This window comes from Plectropomus leopardus, chromosome 23, assembly GCF_008729295.1.
Source record: "Plectropomus leopardus isolate mb chromosome 23, YSFRI_Pleo_2.0, whole genome shotgun sequence".
Classification (NCBI taxonomy): domain Eukaryota; kingdom Metazoa; phylum Chordata; class Actinopteri; order Perciformes; family Serranidae; genus Plectropomus; species Plectropomus leopardus.
Window position 1 is genome coordinate 17213160 of NC_056485.1, and position 22936 is coordinate 17236095.

At 42.9% G+C, this 22936-nt stretch overlaps 2 protein-coding genes across 3 annotated transcripts in view; both read left to right on the plus strand.

The window, feature by feature from the left end:
• Positions 1-245: 245 nt before the first annotated feature.
• Positions 246-11438, plus strand: efs (embryonal Fyn-associated substrate). 2 transcript variants are annotated; one of them, XM_042512517.1, is made up of 8 exons: positions 246-346; positions 1757-1956; positions 3190-4500; positions 4737-4859; positions 6829-7773; positions 8437-8508; positions 9385-9642; positions 9792-11438. In XM_042512517.1, the coding sequence occupies exons 2-8, from the start codon at positions 1945-1947 to the stop codon at positions 9975-9977; spliced, it is 2907 nt and encodes a 968-aa protein (XP_042368451.1). In that variant the 5' UTR covers positions 246-346; positions 1757-1944; the 3' UTR covers positions 9978-11438. The 2 variants fall into 2 exon arrangements, with proteins under 2 accessions (XP_042368451.1, XP_042368452.1); XM_042512518.1 differs by lacking the exon at positions 246-346 and having other exon boundaries at positions 1667-1956.
• A 2297-nt stretch (positions 11439-13735) lies between these two features.
• The window catches only part of acin1b (apoptotic chromatin condensation inducer 1b), a 28356-nt gene continuing 19155 nt past the window's right edge, over positions 13736-22936 (plus strand). The window contains exons 1-6 of the mRNA XM_042512576.1: positions 13736-13878; positions 15724-15789; positions 16047-16158; positions 16602-16675; positions 17177-18721; positions 19044-19126. Of these exons, the coding sequence (XP_042368510.1) occupies positions 13744-13878; positions 15724-15789; positions 16047-16158; positions 16602-16675; positions 17177-18721; positions 19044-19126 (2015 nt within the window). The 5' untranslated portion in view covers positions 13736-13743. The remainder of the gene's footprint in view (positions 13879-15723; positions 15790-16046; positions 16159-16601; positions 16676-17176; positions 18722-19043; positions 19127-22936) is intronic.

The following is a 22936-nucleotide window of genomic DNA, read 5'->3' on the forward strand; positions in this document are numbered from 1 at the left end:
ATTTTTAGTTTGTTGATGCTGTGTTTCGCACTCTGGCACATTATGTATATAATCAAAGTATAAAAACTATCCCCAGTGTTTTTACTGCGATCGTTGTGGGGCAGATCTGGGTCGGGACCCAGGGTCAGGACCCAGATCTGGCCCGCGGGCCGTGGGTTGAGCGTCAGTGGTCTGTAGCCTGGAGCTCGTGCGTGAACCTCGGAGGAGGCGGAGAAAATGTGTTGTCATCGCCGAAGATGATTGAACGCCGATGGCCTCAGATTTTCACGCATGAAAAGAAGTGATTTTACGTTTCACGGGACTGTGAGCCGATGCGAAGTTTCGGGGCGATACGGAAAAAAACGAGGTAATTATTTTCACAGTAACGGCGTTGGATGCTAACGTTGTAGCCTGTGAAGAAATGAGCGCTTTTTAACCGGCGGTGCCATTGTTGTTTTGAACTTAGCGTTAGCGTAAGATAACCAGCGCTATCGTTGCTAACAGCTAACGTTAGGGCTGGTAGCTAGGCCGCGACAACGCGGCTCGCCTTATTCTGTGTAAATACTGTAAAATGAACTACAATTTAAACTTGAATAGCGACATGTAACCATAGAATATATACGTTTGTTAGCGAGTGCACACCGCTGATTTATCTACAATGCTAAGCTAACGTTAGCTTAGCGGTTTGCCTATGATGATGATGCTGAAGTTAGTTTGCGAACCGTAGTGACTGATTCAGCAGGGTCGAGTTAATGGAAACTAATATTAACGACCGATTCTGGGCTTTTTGGGATTTTCGATGATATGTATGCATGTTTAACATTTTAGGTAAGGCATCAACGCCGTCTGAAATCCATTTTTAAATCTCTGAAATCTTTATTCAGTTCGTGAAGCGCGATAAAGTGACACTTCACTGTATTTTTCACATGTAGACCGCATTGAACCAGGTCCAGATCAAAACGCACTATACCTAGACGTATCAGACCTGGACAAGGTTATCCCGGACAGGCTGAGGATTATTCTAAATACAGTTTCAAATTTGTGAAACTTTTATCTGTTTGTGAAAAAGCAAAAAAAAAAAAAGAAAAAAAGAAAAGACTTTTCACTGTGGTTTTCACATGTAGACCACATCAAACCAGGTCTAGATCAAAACCTATTGTATTTAGTCTTGTTACATCAAGACTAGATTGACCCAGAGAGGCTAAAAGTTGATGCAAATTTGTGGAACCTCTATTCTGGTTGTGAAAATTAAAAAAATAAATAAATAAAAGGAAATTGCATTGCATTTTCACAAACAGAATAAAGGTCTCACAAGTCTGTAAATGTGTTTTAAAGTATTTTAGCCTCTGGGATAATCTTGTCCAGATCTGAAAAGTATAAGTGTACTGGTTTTTGATGTGGACCTGGTCCAATGAAGTCCAATCCATGTTTAAAAAAAAGATGATATAGATGTCACAAATGTGAAAGTGTTAAGATTTGATCTAAAATGCCTAACATGCGTTTACGAAATGAAAATGTGAAAAAATATCTCTGCAATTTGGTACTTTTCCCCTTAAGTTTCCCCTTAACTGTCTATTCGGAAGATACGAATTCAAAGCTAACTTCAGTGTAGTCTCATAACGTAACGTTGCTGGGCGTGGAAAGGACAGACAGGTGTTGCCGCTGCTTTCCTACCTTTTATTTCACATGTGCCTTGCAACATACGAGTTTAGGTTGACAAACAGTCTCGGTTTGTTGTGAATCACTGGTGAAGAAAGCGTTTGTGCATCGATTTCAGGACCTTATATGAAGGCGGAGCCGGCGAGGCTGCCGGACTTTGAGATGTGTCCTCCGCGGGCTCAGCTGTGCCTCCTCAGCGAGTCTCTCCGGCGGACAACACATCCGTGACCGCTGATCTAGATGGACGACCCCGACTGATCACTGGAGTTATAGTTTCTCTGAGACATAACTGTTAACTTGGCAACAATGTCTGTCTCCGTGAGTATTTGTCTCTTTGTTTAGATTGGCGTGTGCTGTTATCACAGTTATGCACAAATCAGATCAAATGGGATCAAAACAACAACAAATATAGACTTGGCATGCTTTTACCTCTCTATATTGTCTAACTGTATCTATATGTTTTATGAGGGTCCCCATTGCCTCCATTACTGTTCTAAGGGGGTCCCACATGGCTCAATAGAGCCTTGCTGTCCCCAGGGGGTTGGTTTAGAAAATGAAAGGGGGCCTGACTCTCTGGCTTTGGGTTGGCAATTAAATCCTAAACAGCAAAGGGACAGATGTGCCTCTCATCCCCTCCCCCTCCCTCTCATCTCGCTCATTACCATTAAACCCTTGTGTCCATTTGATCATTGATCCTCCCTGACTGTGCCCCTCTCTCTCTTCTTCGTGGTTATCGACACAGCTGTGAATTATGCCATGATGCTAGGTTTTATAGGGGTGGTCGATATGGCCGTAAAATAATATCACGATATTTCAGGGTATTTTTGTGTTAACGTTTTTCTTGACGATATGACCAAAAAAAACGTGGAATATTTTTTACAATCTTTCATTTACCTCATATCTATTATTATCTTTTATTTATTTTACTATTATTATTATCAATGATATACAATAGCAACAATATACGTGTTTTAGTTGTATACAGTGGCCAACATAGATTTGATGTTTTAGCAAAGTTGTGATAACTGTATATATGTATAGAACATCATATTTTATGTTGTTTTTTTTTCTCCCCAGCATTTGAAGTAGATTATCTGATATTTTAAAGGTGACAAAAAAGGTCAAACTTAATGTTAAACTTTTGGGTCAAATTGTCCTTAACCCTGACTAATTTATGTTAATTCATGTTTAAATTTAAGTCCGAGCGGCATTAAAAATGTCTTAAAAAGATTTAAATCTCTCTTCCCTGAAGCTATAGGAGCCCTATATATGACACACCCCTTTTTTTACATTATATTTTGTGTTCACCCATCCTCTTCCTGTCCTTCTGTCTCCCACACGGACATTTTACGAGATCTTCCCTATTCACTCCTATTCACTCTCCATTCAATGGCCCCAAACAATCGACCTTTTCATACCCCTGACTTGGCATGGCCTCGTCAATGTACTTGTTTGTTTGTGGTGAGCAGATGTGGGACACTAGCTTGTGTGAATTTTGGCTGTTGATTAAAATCCACTGTTGGTGTGTGCTCGTCTCGTCCTCTCTCTCAGACGGTATTGGCAAAGGCGCTGTTCGACAACACGGCTGAGAGCCCGGAGGAGCTGGCTTTCCGGAAGGGCGACATCCTGATGGTTCTTGAACAGGAGCAGAGCGGCGGGCCGGGCTGGTGGCTCTGCTCCCTGCATGGCAGACAGGGCATTGCCCCTGCGAACCGCCTTCGACTCCTCCAAACTGCCCCACCTCCAGGCTCAGACCCCCGTCGTGGCGCCGCTGAGGACTCCGTCTACCTGTCACCAGTCCCTCCACTTGCCCGGACTGCAGTCAGCAGCAGTGCAGAGGACATAGACGGAGTGTATCGCTCCCCGCCAAGCGCGGGTGAAGGACGAGGAGCTGGCTCGAGGCCGGGGGAGCTCCGCAGAGTCGAGGGTGGGCGCCCGCGTTCGCACTCTAGCTCTGGCACTCGGCCCAGACCTGACTGGGATTTAGGGGTGGCGGGGCGTCCGCGGTCACCTTCTTTGAGGGGGCGAGGCACAGAAATGACAGGACAACTTTATCAGAGTCCAGTAAGTCCCATGCCTTCAGCAGCTCAGCATGCCAGACAACCTGGAGCTCTCATGGCTTCGGAGTCCGTGTATCTCGCCCCCACTGGAGTCCCACGGGCAGCCGATGAACCAGAGGACACTACATATCTTGTTCCAAGAGAGACACTAACATCAGGACACTCTGACGACTGTTACTTGGTGCCCAAAGGTACACCGCTTGCAGGTGACGATGTTTACCAGTCCCCAACAGGAGGAATTGTGGGCACTGTCTGCTCTAATGGCTCACCCGTTACCCCTCAGCCGAAAGTGAGCGAGGCAACACCCGGGATGTACCAAACACCCACCCCTGTGGGATCAAGCCTTCACAGGACTTCAGCTACAGTTTTGGCCCACCAGCACCCATCTCAGATATCCCCTGTCCAAGCGTCTCCCAGACCTCTTCTCAAGGGAGTTTCACCCAACGTTGCCGTTGCACGGGGCAAACCCGGCCTGGCCTGTCACCGTGGGTCTCCTTTGCTAGTCAGAGCAGGGCAGGTCAGGGTTCCCGGGTCACCGAATTTTGCCCGTAAACCTCCTCCACCAGCACCTCCAGTGAGGGGAGTCACCAGGAAAGATGCAGCACCGTCATCCGCTGATTCTAACTCTGTCCCCAAACCCACCGCTCAGGGCGCTAACGCAAGCCTGCAGCAAGAGGAGGACAAACAGAAGGGGGTCACTCAGAGTAATGAGGAAAGGATGAATAATGGCCTAGAAAAAAGCAACAATGTGCAGAACAAAAAGGGAGAAAATCAGGATTACTCGGATGCTATTGAGGACCAGGTATGTGATGGCTTAAAACTGTTCTGCCTAAAAACATGTTTATTTCAGGTTTTCAGGTTCATATAATTGTTTTATTTTTAAGAGGTTAAAACATGCTCCAAATGTATTTTTTCTCGGGGAGTCTGAGAGTACGTTGGATTTGCATATTCTGAGCTTCATCAGCATGTTAGAAAAATATTCAAATTTTGACCAACCTGCAGTCAAAATTTGGTTTAATGCTTCTGTTGTCTTGGTAGGTGTATGATACTCCTCCCAGTGGCAGGTGGCAGCGTCCAGTCCCTTCTTCGCTTGGTGATGACGATGACGGCATCTATGACACCCCTCGCAGTCTCCCACCTCAAGCTGATTCTGAGACAGAGGTAACTACAACACCTGGCAATACTTACTGAGCCACAGATGGACTTTATCTTAGAGTACCTGTTTTCTAAAAGTTAATTCACTTTGATTTAATTAGTATGTAATTATCCGTCTCTAAGAGTCTTCTCAGTCAGTTTCTCCGGGTTAGGATTCCCTCAGTTCTCCCCCTTCATTGATTAGGAGGTATTTAACACAAGCCCAATTATCCACAGAGGTCTCTAACTCACCAAAACAAACAGCCCAGGTGACTAAAACTGGCAAAAACACCGAATGCAGCAGTTTCATGTTACAAAGCAGCATTTCTCTGTTTGGCTTGTCACCAAGTACCTGCCAGCCCAGCTTCTGCTAATGTGGGCTCACCATTTCTCTTCTCTAAAACATACAAACCTGGTAATTTAAACATGTAAAAACATTGAATTAAGCAGTTTCACGTTAAAAAATCAGTGTTTTTCCTATGTTGTTTGGCACAGTGCTGGTGCCAAGCTCTCGTTAACGTTTGCTCATTTTGTTTCTCTGACATCTCAAGCTCAAGTGGTCCGATTATTCCAGTTGTTAAAACATAAAGTTAAACACCACCAAGATCTAAAAAGTGCATCGTAAATGTGTGTCTTAAAACTGCATCAAAACGACATTTATGACAGCTTCTTGCAGAAATTGCAAAGGACATCTGGTGCTGACAGGAGACCAAATGACACAAACCATTTCATTTGGAATAAAATATCGGATTTCTCTGCGTTTAAACTTTGCTGGAAAAACTAGGTCTTACTCATATCTATTTTGGAGATTGAAATGTCTGGTTTAATAAAACCTGTGTTTCTGAGTCAGTGTGCAGACATTAAACTTCCATCAGGGCTGTATTCCAGTTGGTTTGCTCCTGCGTGTGTGGCACCTATAATTACGCTCCGTCTCTTATTTTCTGATCGTCACATGGTAGTCCTTCTGATTGACCGAGACGTAGCTGGGAACTGTAGTAAACTGGTGCGTTGAGTTCGTGTCTGTACAAGTGAAGCGATTTACCAACGAGAGATGACTGTCAAATACCCCGTCACCATTTCTTCCCACATTCCTCCATCCGTGTGTCTCCCTGCCCCCCCTTCAAGGCGAGGCCACACCTGTCTCTCTCTGCTGTGAGAGCCTGTCTGTCCAGTCCAAATGCTGCTGCTATTTTCTCTCAGTCACACCCATCTGTCAGGGCCATGCCAAGGCCACCAGCAGCACCCTGCCCTCAGTGGTCTCCCCTTTAATGTTACTTAAATATGTCCACCAGCTGCTGGATTATTTTTTCCTCTTTGCCTGCAGTTACTGTGAGTGGACTCATTGTTTTTACTCTTAGCTGGTTAAGGGGACAAATGTGTCTCTGCCCAACTTTGATTTTTTTTTTTTTGTGCACAAGACAGGTTTGATATAAGTCTAATGGTGTGTTCAGAATGAACACCAAAGTGAATTTCCAGCATCACTTACTTGTGCAAATGTTGGAGTGTTTTTTGGAGTATTTGGCAACTGGCTTGTGTTTGCCCTTAACATGTGTTGTGCTAACTAACTGGGCATGACAGCTAACACTGACTTGGTTTGAAGTAAAGCACAATTGATACTTGAATCAGGGGATGTGAACACGGAGGGTCCATTCTCTTAAGCAGATACTTTTAGGCTTTATCCTGATACACGGTATATATCTCAATACTTTTAAATGTCCTCAAAAGCACGTTCTCTTGTTCTCTTGTTTGTTAGCCGTTCTGAAAATGTGGTAACGCACCATAAAATCTTCTCTTTTTTACAGACACAACTAAAAAAAAAACAACGTAATATGAAATATGCAGTATAAATCTTAACTAAAACACAGGGATGCTTTACATGTTTGTGGTAGCAACAGTATGAAGTTGGAGGGATTATCACAGTCGCACCTCAACATAATCAATAAAAGGTTGCCAAGTCAATTTTAAAACACTCCCTCTGTCTTTTCTGCACTTGCAGGTCTATGATGTCCCCACCATCAATCTCAGCATGTCCACATCAGACGTCCAGCCTGATGAAGTTGATGATGATGTATACAGCGTCCCCACACTTCCAGGTGTGCCTCTGGCTCCGGGAGAGTCCACCATCGGCCTCTCTGGCGAGGATGCCGGCAAGATTGGACAGGTCTACCTTGTCCCCGGACCTGAGAAACGAGCCAGCGGCGGCAGTCATAACCGTGACTCCTCTGAGCCTGACTGTGGCATCTATGACATGCCTGCTTTGACTGCCGAGGTCCTCCCTCACTCTTTGTCCTCCTCCTCCACCTCCACTCGCCGCCTCTCTGTTTCCAGTAACGGCTCAGGTGACGTGCAGTGGAGAGCCTCACTTTCCAGCCTCGTCCACTCTGTGCTGAGCACGGCGTCCTGCCCGGCCTCCACCCTGTCGTCACGGGAACTGGCGACCTCGTTGGCTGAAATCCTGTCGACCTGGAAAGCCAGTCATTCAGATGATCCTCCGCCGCCTCTTCAGCAGGCATGGGCTCGGCTATCAGACCTTCTGCCAGCGTTATCCGCCATTGGCAACGCTCCGCCATCTGAAGGGCTGTTGACGCTGGTCCAGCGCTCCCTAGAGGAAAGCGCCCTCCTCCTGCAGGCTCAGGGCCGACCACGTTTGCCTTCCCAAGATTCCCTGTCCCGCAGGCCATTGCCTGCGCTCCCAGTGCCTGATGGGAAGTCATCAGGAGGCGGGATGGGCTCTCGTAAAGGTAGCTGGATCCAGGAGAGGCCCCTGCCCCCGACCCCTCAGCCTGCGTTCCCGTTACCGCCCACTCTGTCCACTGTGACTCTGACAGTGGGCCCTGTCGATGGAGAGGATGACCCCAGCAATGAGTACGCGGGGATCGGCTTGACTCCCATCCCTGCGCCCGTCCCAACGGGAGACAGCGTTGGATACGTCAAGCTGCAGGTCAGTTTTCATGATGAAACTGATATATTTTTACGCAACTTCTGCATGAATAATTGAACTTTTGCAGGCTAATTTTTCAGTTTTTTATCTGTACGTTTTAAACTGTGACCGGCAGCTTTATAGCTCGCTCTTGCGGTTTGATGGTCAGTCGGCAGAGTTCCTGCAGATCCTTAAAAAGTTTTAAAAGGCATTAATTCATTCATTTAAAAATAAGCCCTTTATTGGTATTAAACTGTCTTACATTCGTCTTTTTGAAGTCTTAAAAATGCCACAGTTTGTGTTGTCATTAGTTACAGTAAAGATGTGTTTTGGTAAATAGCCAGTTAGGTGTTACTTACTAGTCTTAGTGTGTTGCAGTGCATAACCAAAAGAAATATGTATTCCAGTGGTGCTCCTGATGAACAGTCGAGCTCCAAAAGTGTAAAATCAATTCATGGCAGCAGATATTTTAAACGTGGTGGGCGGCAACAAATAAACCAATTTTTGGTAAAACTCTGGTACACTTAAATATCTTTTTATTTAGCACAAGTGATATCACTATTGTGACCTTTGACAACGCTGTCTCATGTTTTCCTCCTTAAATAATATCCAGCAATACAGTAAATTACCAGACAGTAAATATGCGTGTAAACACGCCTGACTGTTTTTCGCTCCTCACATTAGGGTAAACCTGATCCACTTCCTGATGTCCTGGCTGAGAACGGACACACACTAACCATCACTGCAGAACCCACGGTGAGTTTCTTTTTAGCCCTCATAAACACAATCCCCTGCAGCCCAAAGGCTGTCAGTCTTAGATGTTTTTTTTGTTGAACACAAACACACGCAGCAAGTCCACACAGATAAGTCATTGATTCACTCTGTACACATTGCACGCTGTTTACTAATGAGCACTGCGACTCATTAATCCAGCTCGCTGCAGCTTTTTGGCTCCGGGTGTGATCTGAACCCGTCTTTAGTCTACTCCTACTGTGTTTACACTACACCAGCTGACTTCGTGTTGCATTAAACCCTGTTCATTTATGTTTTGTGAATCTGTGCACCCATCCCGTGTGTTTTGAGCTTGAGATAATCTGTTTGTGTGTTTAAGCTTTTGTTCTTCTGAGAATCCAACATCGAGGCTGACAGAATTACAAATCACACATTGTTTTATGTTATTCTCGAGTCAGTTTTATCTCCTGTTGCTTCAGATTGAGGTCATGTTTTCTTATCACGCAGTCTGCATTTTTTCTGCTCCTTGCTGGATTCCTTGATTTACGCCATAGACGACCAACAAGAGGTCATTTGTAAATCTTAACAATCTTGCCTCACATAGAGCGACGCAGCAGGACAATAAGTGACAGAAAAGCACAGTCATTCTTTCAACAGAGCCTCGTGCTGACGTACTGTGTGTGTGTGTGTTTGTCTGACCTTCTGTGGCTTTAAAGTTCAATCTGACTGCACATGCATTAACACAGTTAAACACCATTAACAGAGTTCTGCACATGTTTGTTTACATGAGGGAGCTCTGATGTTTAGGAGCCAGTTAAATGGTTTCAGAAGGGTAAATTTTTATTTTTTCGCACCATGATTTTCCCTTACAAACACCAGTTTCATCTTTCCTTTGTACAGCTGACCCCATCTCCTCCACTTCCTGTGTCCCTCTCCCTGGAGGACTCGGAGCTGTTGTCCTTTTACTCGTCTCAGAGCCTTGCTCACCTCTCCTGCCTGGCAGACGCCATCGACGTGCTCTTCAGCAGCGTTCAGGGTAACCAACCGCCACGCATCTTCGTCGCCAGAGGAAAGAGTCTCATTGTGACGGCACACAAACTGGTGTTCATTGGGGACACGCTCTCCCGCCTTCTTACTTCTGCTGACCTTCGCGCCAAGGTATGTAGAAAAAAAAACTGTTTTTATGACATTATTGGTGTGAAATCGTGCGATACAACCTGTATATTGAGGAATAAATATTGAAAGTATACACAGTTTTGTCTTAATTGATAGTAAAATAATTTATAATTTATTTCTTTGTACTTCAGATCACAACCTCAGGGGGACGACTCTGCCAGGCCTTAAAGTCGGTTGTCGTGGCAACAAAGGGTGCTGCCCAGAACTACCCGTCGGTATCCGCCACCCAGGAGATGGTGGACCGCGTCGCGGAGCTCTCCCAGCAGGCGGCCGGCTTCTCCACTCTGCTCCAGCGCCTGGCGGAAATATCTTCATGATACTTCGCATCACTTCCATAAAAACTTTGTTTACACTACACCTGTATTTTCTCTCTTTGAAATGCCTTATTTGTTGTTAGACTCTTTCGTCACCTTTCGTTTGAGCGGGATTGAAGTGAGCCGAGTTGAAGTGTTTGTCCTCGCTGCAGCTGGGTTTGACTGTGCTGGTTCTGTCCTCTCAGTGTGTGTTGGTTTGCCTTTTGTTTATATACTGACCTCCGTGCTTTGATGCCAGGCACACTTGTCTTTTTGAGTGTTAACTTATTGAATATTTGAAGCCTCTCGGCGGCTTTGAGTGTCCGTGCGGACTGTTTATCTTGGGAGCTTTGCTTTGTTGTGTTTGCCATATTTTCTTTCCCTCACATGATAGCCATTTTCCTTCCCTTCTCTATTTATTTAGCCATCCCCCTGTTCCAAAAATAGCACAGAAGGAGGCCTTACATCCTGGTTCTGGCCTACTTTTTACTGTTAACCTGAAAGGCCTTTTGTGATTATCATTCTGAAGCTGCTGAGGCAGCATATTGAGCGTTTTTGGGCTTAATATGGAAGAAAGGGAAAAGGATGCAGAGTAGGAAATTTGCCTGACTTCCATTCTTGATCTGGACAAGTACGTGTTGTGTTTTTGTCGTACTCATTTCCACTAGAAAGCAAAGATTAACTGCAGTACGTCTCTCAGCACACGCTCAGTCTACGTTCATGCAGTAAAATCCTGTCTGACAGAGAAGGAAGATATTTGAGCGACTGAGAGTGATTAATGATAGACGGGTGAGAAATTGCCTAATCCTGTTCTCTCCCACAGTCGCGGGATAGCCTGGCAATGGATACGAAACCTGTTGGCCCAGCTCGCCTGTCTGCACACGCCTTGTTGTGATCTGCATGCTTAACTTCCTTTGACTTTCTGTGCTTTTCATGTTCATTTCCCACAAGATGCTCGCCCCTGTCAACAGTGCTTACTCACATCTGCTTTGATAATTTACAGTCAGGTAGACACTAAGGCTGGGTGTGATACATGTGTTATTTATTATGAGCAGTGAAACGCAGTTCATGCAACTGAATATTAAGTTTTCGTTATTTTTCACGAGTTTACACTAACAATATCAAAATGTGTATTTTAAGGGGAAAGTTTGATTTTTTTTTTAAAGTGGAGTTGTATGAGATTCTTATCCACAGTCAGTATATTACATACTGTCAGCACACTCCTACTTTGAAGAAGCAGGCTGGAGTACGGCCCACAAGCCACTGCTTTGGGGTCAGCAACAAAACATATTTAGTCATTTAAAAAAACTTTCATCTAAAAAAATCAATAGAATTTTAAGTGTATGTTATATTTAAAAGGCTTTTATTGCTTTACTTTGTCATTAGATTGGGAAATAAAGCCGTTGCATGGCTTTCTTCAAAGCCAGATGCCATTGAGAAAATCAGTGATTTAACATCGCTGAACACAGGCGCTGCTGGTCTACCTCTGCCTCCATCAGTTATTTTGTTTGGCTTTTTTGTGGCTTTGGGGTTTAAACGGGTTAGTTTGGATTCACCAAGGTTACACAGTAACACAAACTATCAGCTGATGGTAGCAGTGGTAGACCAGCAGCTCCTGTGTTCAGCATGCTCAAATCACTGTTTTTGTCAATGGAGTCTGGTGGATGGATAGCGGAAGCCAGTAACAGCGTTGTTGTCGGAGCAGGCTGTCTGATGGAAAAGTAAAGCAGTGCAAACACTCTCAACACAGCATAACTGTGACAGATGTTTAATTTTTTTTTACATGACTTTCTTAGGTGTCTAAAATACATTTTTCTGCTGTCTCCATCCACAACAGTACATTCCTTAGCTTCTGTGTCGGCACTCTTCTCCAAACCTGGAGCGTGCAGACTGACATTAAATATATTTAACACACTGACGAAGGATATGGACCTCATGCAACCCCACTTTAAAAATATGAACTATCCCTTTAATATTTGATACACATAATGCCCAGCCTTAGAAAAAAAAACTGTGAAAAGAAGCACAGCACACTTTTTGAGTGAAATGTCGGGAGTTTTGCATTTTAAATAGAACAAAACACATACCTGTTTTCCATTTCAGATCATTGTAAAACTGTCTGACCACTACCATTTTTATTTGTACCACTTATTCGATGTAATGCTTCGGCACAAACAACTCAGAAACATGTCTAATATGAAGCTCTGGAACATGTAGTAGACTGGAAGGTGAACAAACACTATGCTTCTCACATTTACACTACAAATCTCAACTCTACAACGGTGCTCCACAAAGTTGGTTTATGATATTTTCAAGCGTATGGATCTATCTGTATCATCTTGTTTAACCTAATATTCAGGTTTTGTTTTTAAGATCCAAATCAGTATCATCAGGGCATTCATTGCATAATCATTTTCTCAGTTTAAATCATTATTTGGGGAATACTGTTTCTTTTCTCTGCTGCAGTTCCACCTAGTGGAGGTTTGAAGTATTACTTAATGAATACCTGCCTGCCAAAACAGGCTCTAATACTGTGTGTATGAAGAGAGCATGATCGGCAAGTAACCTTAAGCAGTATATTTATAACTGTCAAACCTTTTTGTTATTTGCTTTCAAGTTTGCATGGCTTTAATTTGCTTGAATTTTATATATGCACATCCTTCACCATGGGGTGATTTTACTGGGTAATTTACGACTTTTTTTCCAGAGAGAAATATGTTGAGTTACAGTTAAAAAATATGGCTGTTTTTTTTTCTTTTGTACAAGGACGTTTTTTTTACACTATTTGAACTCACTTGAGTTGCTGAGGTATAGAAGTGAATATTTCTACTACAGTAATACGCCTCTTTACTTTTAACACTACATTTGATGTCTGTCTTGTATTCCTGTTCAGAATGCACAAATACATCTTTTGCAATTAAATGTGTTTGGATTATTGATTGCAGTATTAGTGTCCAAAAGTAAGTTATTTTATCTGCAGGATGTTGTTATTCGAGGTGCCAAAAATAATAGGTGGTCATACTTTTCCATGCATGAATCAAAACTTGAATAAAAACACTTTAAATTCAGGTTTTCCACAGTAATGGAAAACCTGGAAAGTCATTGAATTTTATAATTACATTTTCCAGGCCAGGAAAAGTTATAGAATTAGTAAAAAGCATTGAAAGTTTTTTGTAAATTTTTAAGATTTAAGATTGTAAGGCAGCCTGGACACTAACTTTTTTTAATGTAAAAACAAATAGTTTACTTTTACGGTTCACTTTATCAATGCCAGCTACCTGAAATTATGTGTGAATAGAGTTTGGATTGGATATGTTTGAGAAAGTTAGTCATGATACTTGAAAAGTCATTGTGATGTTTTGAAATGTCCATGAAAATGTGTGGGAACCCTGATGGACTAATAGTTGTTTGTTTACAATGTGAGAATGGCAGAACAAAAGAAACGAAGAAATTCACGTGATGGTAAACGAAATGTCACAAATGTACACATATTAATCGATTACTTATCTAAAACTTTTGATTTTTATTAATTACGTAATTTTTCCAGACCTTAAAAAAAGTGATTGGGAAATTCCATGACTTTTCCAGGTTTTCCATGACCGTGTGAGCTCTTTAAATTGGATAAAATCATCTTTAAACTGTGCTGTTTGGGGCCTAACATGTTCTCCAGCTGTCACTGAGCTGTTATGGGCTTCGGGTGAGCCGAGCTCCTCCGGAAACTGCCGAGCGGTGACGCCGAGCAGCAGCCGTAGCGACGCTTGTTTGAGTTTAGACAAGCGGAGGGAGCAAAATGGCGGACGAAGATATTACGCTTGATGGAAAACCTCTACAATCGCTCCGAGTCGCCGATTTGAAAGCCGCCCTGGAGCAAAGAAACCTCCCGAAGAGCGGGCAGAAAAACACGCTCATGAAGCGACTTAAAGGGGTGAGTTTGCGCGCGTGTTGTGGACGCCTGTCGAGTCTGTCTAAGTTCGGCAGGAGGCGAGAGACGGCGGGGGTTAACGTTAGAGGCCGTAACGGTGTGTGGGCTCCGAAGCGGGAATACATAAATCGCCTGCACACGCGTTATTACACAACAACAACTGTTTTTGTTTTCGGTTATTTGTGACTGACGGTGCGACGAAACAGCCCACCGACCGAGTTTACACTTAATTCGTAACTACTCTCGGGGCACCGTGTTGCACACAGTTGAACTGTGCACCTGTCAAGTCGAGGCCTAAGCGGAGTGTAAGCGAGCGGACAGCCGCACATAGTGTACAGTACACGGCCGTGCCCGCGCTCCCCCGCGTGAGTGCATCGGGGTTACGGGGGCGCGCCTCGCCATGTAAACAAAATTTTACGAGCTCCAAAACCGAGTAATGTGTTCAATAATGCTGCAAGTTATTTATTTATCAACTTATCAACGCTATTTTTGTTTTGCAAATGACACTCAGCTCGTAATTAACTGCAGATTTCACGGCCGTGTGTAGGATTTAAGAAATACTGAGCCCCCCCACACACACACACACACACACACACACACACTCAAGATTTATGTTAGCAGACACCTAAAATAAAGCCTACACTTGTATTTTTAGTTTTTTTTAATGCTTTTACTTACTTTCAAATTGCATCTCCCAAAATTAATGCAAAATGCTGTTAACACTACAGCATTGTTGTGAGTGTGCAGCAGACACACACACACATAAATCTTGAGTGTGTGTGTGTGTGTGTGACACACACACACACACACACACTCAAGATTTATGTTAGCAGACACCTAAAATAAAGCCTACACTTGTATTTTTTAGTTTTTTTAATGCTTTTACTTACTTTCAAATTGCATCTCCCAAAATTTATGCAAAATGCTGTTAAAAGTCTTTATTTTTAGAAAGTTTCTCAATTTTAAAAAACGTTTTTCATTATTAAACGAATACAAGATACTAAGTCATAATTTGAATTTTTAATTACCGTCTCTTTTTTTACAATATGTCTTTATTTGAGGTTATTTTTGTTTCGCAAATGAAGCTCAGGTCATAATCAACCACAGATTTCACGGCCGGCCGGGTGTAGGATTTTATAAATGCTGAACCTACTAAGTCCTTATTTTGATATACACAGTCATTGTATATGATACCAGGATAATAGTTGTGGTTGGCAAACATTTACTCCTTTAATTATACATTTTTATGGCCTGAAAGTAGTTGATTGCCATCTAAACAAAAGTTTTTTCAACACAAGTGTTTTCTTATGTTTTTCTAATGTTTTTATTTACTTTTGAATGTATCTCCCAGTCTGCGCTGGACCAGAGTACAATTAAAGCAAGCCTTAAAAATTTAAAAACGAGTTCACACTGTAGGTTAACAAGTTAAACACAGTTATAAAGTTTGTCTGTTGTTTTGTTATTTTTAAATCTGAGTGTAAATTACTGATGAGTTGACTCTTATTAATGATGAAGAATTTTAAATTATAGATTTTTTTCACATTATTAATTTATTTTTTGCTCAGTGTTTGAACGGCAGTGTTTATTTTAAATTATTTAAAAACTGACCACTTCAACAAAACTTAATTATTTTACCTCAAGTGTCCAGACAAATCTGCTTTTGCACCATAAAATTTGTGCAACTATTTCACAAAACAAAATGCATTTAAGCGGCCAGTAAACTAAATTACTATTTTAAAAAATCCAGGATTGTAACAGCTTGCCTTTCTGTATTTTAATGTTTTTTATTTATTTTCCTTGTCATGCAGTATTTAACATTTAAATAATTTCCCTCCTTATTCCCTGCAGGCCCTGATGCTGGAAAATCTTCAGAAGTCGTCCTCCTCTCACAGTGGGTTGCAGCCCAACTCACAGGTAAGAATAGATTTTAATATTTTATTTTTGATATGTGTAGCCAGAGAGTAACTCCTGCTATTTATTAGCACGAGATCAGACCCAAAGAACACTCCTTAGACAAACAGTTCTTAAAAAGTACCTTTTTTTCTTTTCTGTTTTACCGGCAATACTTCTGTCATGACATTTTACCATGCACACAGTGTCTTTGGCTGTGTGACTTTTACAGTGCAGAGGTCTTAATAAAGTGCTGTTTTGTGTCTGTTTTTGTGTTGTAGATAGGAGAGGAGATGAGCCAGAACAGCTTCATCAAACAGTACCTGGCTAAACAGCAGGAGCTGCTTCGTCAGCGGCTGGAGAGGGAGGCGCAGCAAGAAGAAGAGTCAGACGGTAACATTCACAAAAACACGCAGTCACAGGCAGTAAACGCGGCCTCTGTCACATGAACAATAGTTAAAGGGTATGTTTGGTATTTTTGAACTTGGGCCCTATTTTTTCCACATTTTTGTGTCTACGCGACTAATTGGGAACAGCAGTTTTTGAATTGTGTCAGTGTTGGCGCTAGGTTTAAAAATACCAAACTTACCCTTTAAAAGAAACAGAAGGACACTCATTTGTGTCTTTCTGTCCTCTCCAACAGCAGTCCTGTTGCTTTATGCTGTTCGAACATTTCTACTCTCCTAATTTCATGTATTTTTGTATTAAATGCTCATAAATGTGTTTATTTGACTTGAGAGAAATGGATTTTTTCAGCCTGATTCATTCAGAAGTTATGGGTGTGTGCTGGTAACCGTCACACTGGTGCTGACCTTTAACCCCTCCCTCTCTGACAGAGAGCCCAGCAGTGCCGGAGGAGGATGACGACCACTCGGAGGACAATGACAGCTCCTCCTATGTCTCTGACAAGGTAAGTAACCTCCGCACACTACATTGTCAAAAGAAGACAACTAAGTTGAGCGTAGAGTACGTACCAAATGTCCAGCGTTATCCATGTTTTCCCCGTTTGGCATGCAACCCATTTGCAAGCTAACTGGTTTAGTTTGTGACGTAATAGGTCAACCTGATGAAAAAAGCAAAAAGCAAACTAGCTGAAAGGGGGCACACCGCCACCTACAGCGGAGTCGGACATACGTCTTTGTGACACTTTATAGCAGTTTTCGTGTGTTCACCGGGGTACCCCATCAATGCTGATCGAAGCCAAACACGTTAAAACTCCGTGTCTACTGCAGATTCATTTGACATGGGTGTGAATGCAGATTGTACACATCCTCACTGCATTAAAAAGCCAGATGTTAGCGGGTGTTGTGGGTTTTTCGTGCAGTGAAAATGAGGCTGTGCTTTGTGTGTGATAAGCAGACGTAATTATCTCAGCTTCTCTCTGACTGACTTCATTATTTTCACCTTGAAGCATCTACCCATACCCCCCAAGCCCTCGATGACCAGGATGGAGGAGAAAGGAGGAGGAGATGCAATGATGGTTCATGGGATGATGGCATGCGGCCCTGACATGGGCCCCACCCTCCACCCGCAGGAGTCTCTCGAGGCCCCAGGAGCTCGGATGCAGCGAGCCACTTTTCATCAAGGCCACAAGGAGCCACCGGCCCCCTCTCCTCCCCGCGCCGTTGCCTCCCTGTCAGTCCGCGTCCTGGGCCAGCCTGACCGCCAGGGGCTGCCCCCTGCCGTGTCCCGAGCCCAGGAGAAGGAGGGCACCGCGCCGAGTGAACCAGGATCAGCTCACCCTGTCCTCCACCTCAGCCGATCTGCCGGGGTCTCAGCGGGAAGTCAGGCGCAGGAGGACAGCGACGACGATGACGACGGCGATGACGACAGCGAGGATGACGACGATTGGGGACCTGGACCCGGAGGGGCACGTAGGGGCAACAAAGTACCTCCCCAGCCACAACAGATGCCACCAAGCGCCCCATCAACGGTCGCCAGATCCAAACGCAAGCTTCAGCCTCCGCAGCACATCCCACCACCACAGGTACACCACACACCCATGCAGCTGCGCCACCCAACTCCTCCTCCCTCCCCACCGCCTGATCTGTTCCCCCTGCCCGACACGCCCAAACAGAGCCCGCCAGACACGGACGACCAGGAGAGAGGGGGCCCTGAGGCGTCCCGTGGTCCGAGGTTGCCTCCTCTGTCACTCTCCGGCATGCAGAGGCAAGACTCTGACTCAAGCTCTCGCTCCAGCAGCCCCGAGCCCCCCGTGAAGCGCAGGCCGGGGCCCCTCTCTCTGCTCGTACACAAGATGGAGTCAGAAGGGGCTTTCCGTGCAGCGGAGGCCTCCTCGGCTGTGGATTTGTCGGGAGGGACCGCACACTCCACTGCTGGGCCTGCCACCTCCAGCGAATCTCTGCTGCACAGGGTGGAGAAAAAGAGGTCACAAGAGAACAGAGAGATGGAGGAAGAGAGGCGGCTGAAGGAGGAGAAGGAGAGAGAACAGCAGAGGCAGGAGAAAGAAAAAAAGAAGATGCAAGAACAGGAGAGAGAGAGGAAACGCTTGGAAGAAGAGAAGGAAAGGGAGAGGAAACAACTGGAAGAGGAGGAGAAGCAGCGTCAGAAAGAGGAACGGGAAAAAGAGAGAAAACGCCAGGAGGAGGAAAAAGAGAGAAAACATAAAGAAGAGGAACGAGAGAAAGAGAGGAAACGGCAGGAAGAGGAAAAAGAGAGAAAACGCCAGGAAGAGGCAAAAGAGAGAAAACGCCAGGAAGAGGAAAAAGAAAAAGAGAAACAACGCCACGAAGAGGAGCGGAGACGAGAGGAGAAACTGCTAAAGGAGAAAAACAAGACACAGGAGACAGCCAGCAAAGGCAGGGTGGTTGTTTCTGAGGCCCACGACTCGGGCTCCTCATCAGATTCTGACTCCAAATCAGACTCCTCTTCACGCTCATCGCAGTCCTCCTCCTCCTCCTCCGCGGATAAAAGCGGCCCTGCCAGGCAGCTGAAGGTCAGTGATCAAACTCATGCGAGTGTCAGTCATTCATGATAAAAAGTCACTGTTGAATTTGAGTGTTCTTCATTTCTGGTGATTTTTTTGACGTGCTAATGTAGACGCACCAGGTTGACAGAGAAACATTAACGAATAGAAGTCATTAGGTTCTAAATTACTGCAGAAGATTTGCTAGTGTTTCTTTTTTCATAACATCATTTCAGCCTTCCTGTGTGTATATTATTGAAAAACTTCTGGCTTATACTAAGATGCACTTTAAAGCTGTGGGTATACCAGCAAGTGTTTTTCATTGTTTTTACTTTACTGAATAATTTCGCAGAAGGCAGACCAAGGACGAGACGCAGAGGATGACAAAAAGACTAACCTGAGTAAAGGAGCAGAGAAACGGTACCTCTCAAAACGGTCAGTAACCATCATTAAGATACAGTTCAGGTTGAATTATGTGTATAAAACATTTTTGGTGTACACCAGCAAAAATGAAACGTCATCATTAATATTTGCTGTGTGTGCCGTTCAGTAGAGTGCTGCAGAAATGCCTTTTTTTTGTTGGTGAATCTGTAAGTTAGCATCGCCCCGATTCTCTCAACAAAAAGCCTGTGGGATTTTTTCACTGGATTTTGGATTATTGCAGAAAATATGCTCTGTGGCCAAAAAAAAGCCCAAACAACAAAACACTGATGATACTTTCACATGTTGTTCAGCAAGATGATCTTCACAAATAAACACAACTCTTGTAATTTTTGAAGCCTAAATAAAATCGGCAGAAATAAAAAGCTAAAGGCAGGACATAAACAAACTACACCACAGTCACACGACTTCAGTGCCACCAAATCAACGCGGCTGTACAGCCGTATTCAGTGTGAGGATGTTTTGTAGTTTTATTTAGCCACTTATTGGCAAACACTTTTTTAAAGACACATCAAAGATTCAAAATTCACGAGTGGGGTATTTACTGAAGTATTGTATGTTGAGAATAAAACGTGAAAGTCTCTCTAGCCTTTGTCAACCACAGACTTTATGATAGGCATCTAACCAAAAACATAAAAAACACATTGATTTTCAGACAAGGGAACCCAAAGTGCTAAAATACTAACTAATTTTGGGGCTTTTGGACTCATTCCTGCAGCACTCTATGACACGAATTATGTGACACGAATTTTTCTTGTAGCTCCCTGTAATTTTTTGCTACAATTATGTTTTTATGTTTTTAGTTAATTCAGTTATTCTCTCTATAATCTCTCTATTCTTCTTTTTGGATCTCTCAATTTGATTTGGTTTTGCTGGCAGGAGTGAGTGATTAAACATCACATTTCAGGATTAATTTAGTGAGGGAAATATGTTGATGACAATGCAGTTTAAATCAGTGGATTTTTTTTGGATATTGAGGATTATGATTACATTTTCCTGCCTTGTGGTCATGATCCTGCACACTTGCTCGTTTTAACGTCAGCTCTCAGAGGAAAGAACAAAAGCAATGATTTTTCTGTGCAACAGCAGTCATGTAGGAAACACTCTGCAACAGAAACTTATTTTAGTTCATGGGCCACATACAGCCCAGTTTGATCTTAAGTGGGCCGCACAAGTAAAACCATTGCATAATAAGCTATAAGTAGCAACACCTCCAAATTTTCCCTTTCTTTTTTGTGTTAAAAAGTACTAATCGACTCCAGAAATGTTCGTGAACAGCCTGAGATGTCTTAAAAAAAACATGTGCAACAGTATATCTCAGTTATTTCAGTCACTGTCTTTACATGTGCATTTTTCCATACATTTCTACAAAAAGTAGAAGCTTATGAGGAAGCAGGTAAATTTATCCCCTACAAATATGTATATACACACACTGCCTGTTTTATATTTGTTAATCATAATATTTTAAAATATTTTCCGAAATCTACAATTGTTTTACTTAATTGTCCTTTCATAACTACTCTGTACTAGGAGTTGACAAATTATTGAGGCCTATATTGGACATTTTGCCATTTATCTGTATCTGTATTTTATTTTAATGATTGCCGATAAAATCAATTAGAACGTGTCAGCATGGGAGGAACTTTTACTTTGTAAAACTCAGGGAGCTATTTTTATTTACTCTTTTTTTTTTTAAATTTAAATTTCCACTTGACTTTATTACAAGAATGTTGCTTTGAATTTGCTGTATGTGGTGTTTCAGTTATGATTTAACATTTGCTAAAGGAACAAAGTTGAACAAACTTTAGTGTTGAAGTTGTATTCTAAATATTGACAGAAATATTTTCATTTGTACAAAAAATGAAAATGGATATCGGTTCCAAATGTCGGGTATCGGCGTCATTGTCTACTAATAATCGATCTCGGTCCTGAAAGAAATACCTCACTGCTTTTTTTGAAATTATTCCTAATTATAGCAGGCTGTATTTCTTGTCAGGCAGTCAGTGCGGCAGCCCTACATGCGGTGTGGCTGCATTTCTGCTGATAGAAAAAAAGGGTCCTCTTTGGCGTTTCCTCGTTCATTGTTATATCCTTTTCTTGCTGGCGACAGAAACTCTATTTTTTCCGCGTAGTTTCTGAGTTAGTCTCCATTTTTTGTGGTTGTATTTCGGAATGCGCCACGTTTTGAGCGTCTATCAACCTTTATTTTGAAAATCCGTCACCGGAAAGAGTTTTTTTTTTTACCACTCTGGTAGACTTGACACTGCTCTACCCAGCCAACATGGCCGTCATGCATGCATTGCATCCCTGATACCGACGCAGTGCACGGCTAATCAGCAGCACAAACCGGATTTTTTTTTTTTATTATTTTTTTTATTCGGCGTCCCCGATTCAGCCCACACCTGAGCGGATTAATCGTTACCGGCGGAGTGTTATCATCCATCCCCGTGGGTTTCCCTTTCAAGGCCGACCATAATGCTGTCCGAAGGCAACAAAAACGGGTAAGAGTGAGCCAGAGGGCGACTCAAGGCTTTAGTACTTTTACACCCCTCATCCAGAGAGGGATACACGAGCCGGTCTGAGCCTGTCGTGGCCTACCGGGAGACCGGCTGCACGTTAGCCAGCAGCTCCTTCCTGCCCGTTAAATATCATGTCATCAGTCCACAGTGGCCTGGTTATGAGCTGTTACATGCTCGCCCATGTGAGGAGGACCGGGGGTCGGGGGGGTCTTTTGTTGAGTGAAGGAGCAAGGAGCATTTTTTTTTAATGGGGGAAGGGGGTCTCCTTTCTATGCCTAAAATAGCTCCACATTGGAAGAGCACATTGATTAATAAATAATGGGCTCAGATTTCATGGAGTGATGGCGAGAGTCATGCGGACTGTGATTTCTCTCCCTTCCGTCTTTCATCTTGACCTCATCGTTATTTGTCATGTCAGGTAGCAAAGAGATGTAGCTTTTTTTCTTATTCTTTGCTGATTTTCAACCAGCCACGGTCATGGAATTCCTGGAAAAGTTGTATTAGAAAATCTGTTTTCCAGGCCTGGGATGGTTTGGCATTGACCGATATTTTTTTGTTTTCAGGCCATATACCGATTATTAGTAGTTAATGAGACAGATTACATACATTTGGAATCGATATTTGTTCACAATAAAAATAAAAAAATATTTTTGTTAGAATTTTAAATATAACAAACCCTAACACAAATTTAGTTTAAATGCCTTTAGCAAATGTTTAATCAATGTAGGCATCATATACAGAAAGTTCCCAGCATTTTTTTGTCTTAAGTCAAGTGAAAATTTAAATAATGAATAAATAAATTAGGTTTTGCAAAGTAAAAGTTCCTCCAAAGCTGACACTTTCTTGGCACTTTTAAAATTAATTAATTTTATCAGCAATCATTAAAATAAACCGCTGATACAGATGATTGTTAAAATGCCCTAGTTTGGAATTAAAAGAATCTGTAAGAAAAGTTTTGAACATTCATGCAGTACATAATGATTTGGAAATAAATACAGTTGGCTTGCTGCTATTGTCTCACACGGATGCAGGCACAAAGCATTCTGGTAGTTGTAGGTTTTTGTACTGCAGAGATGGTCTAGTTTATGTCAAGGCCTTCTTTATATCGGTGAAATATGTCTTTAATTATGTCCTCCTCATTTTATTGTCCATTATAGCCTCACTGTACATGTGTCTCGTCGTGTAGCCCCACAGAAGAGTTTTTATTTTTGGATTTGTGTGGCTGTAGCTGTTAATGATCTCACTGTTGTCAAGGGAGATCATTAAAGCAGACATCTGTTAGCTG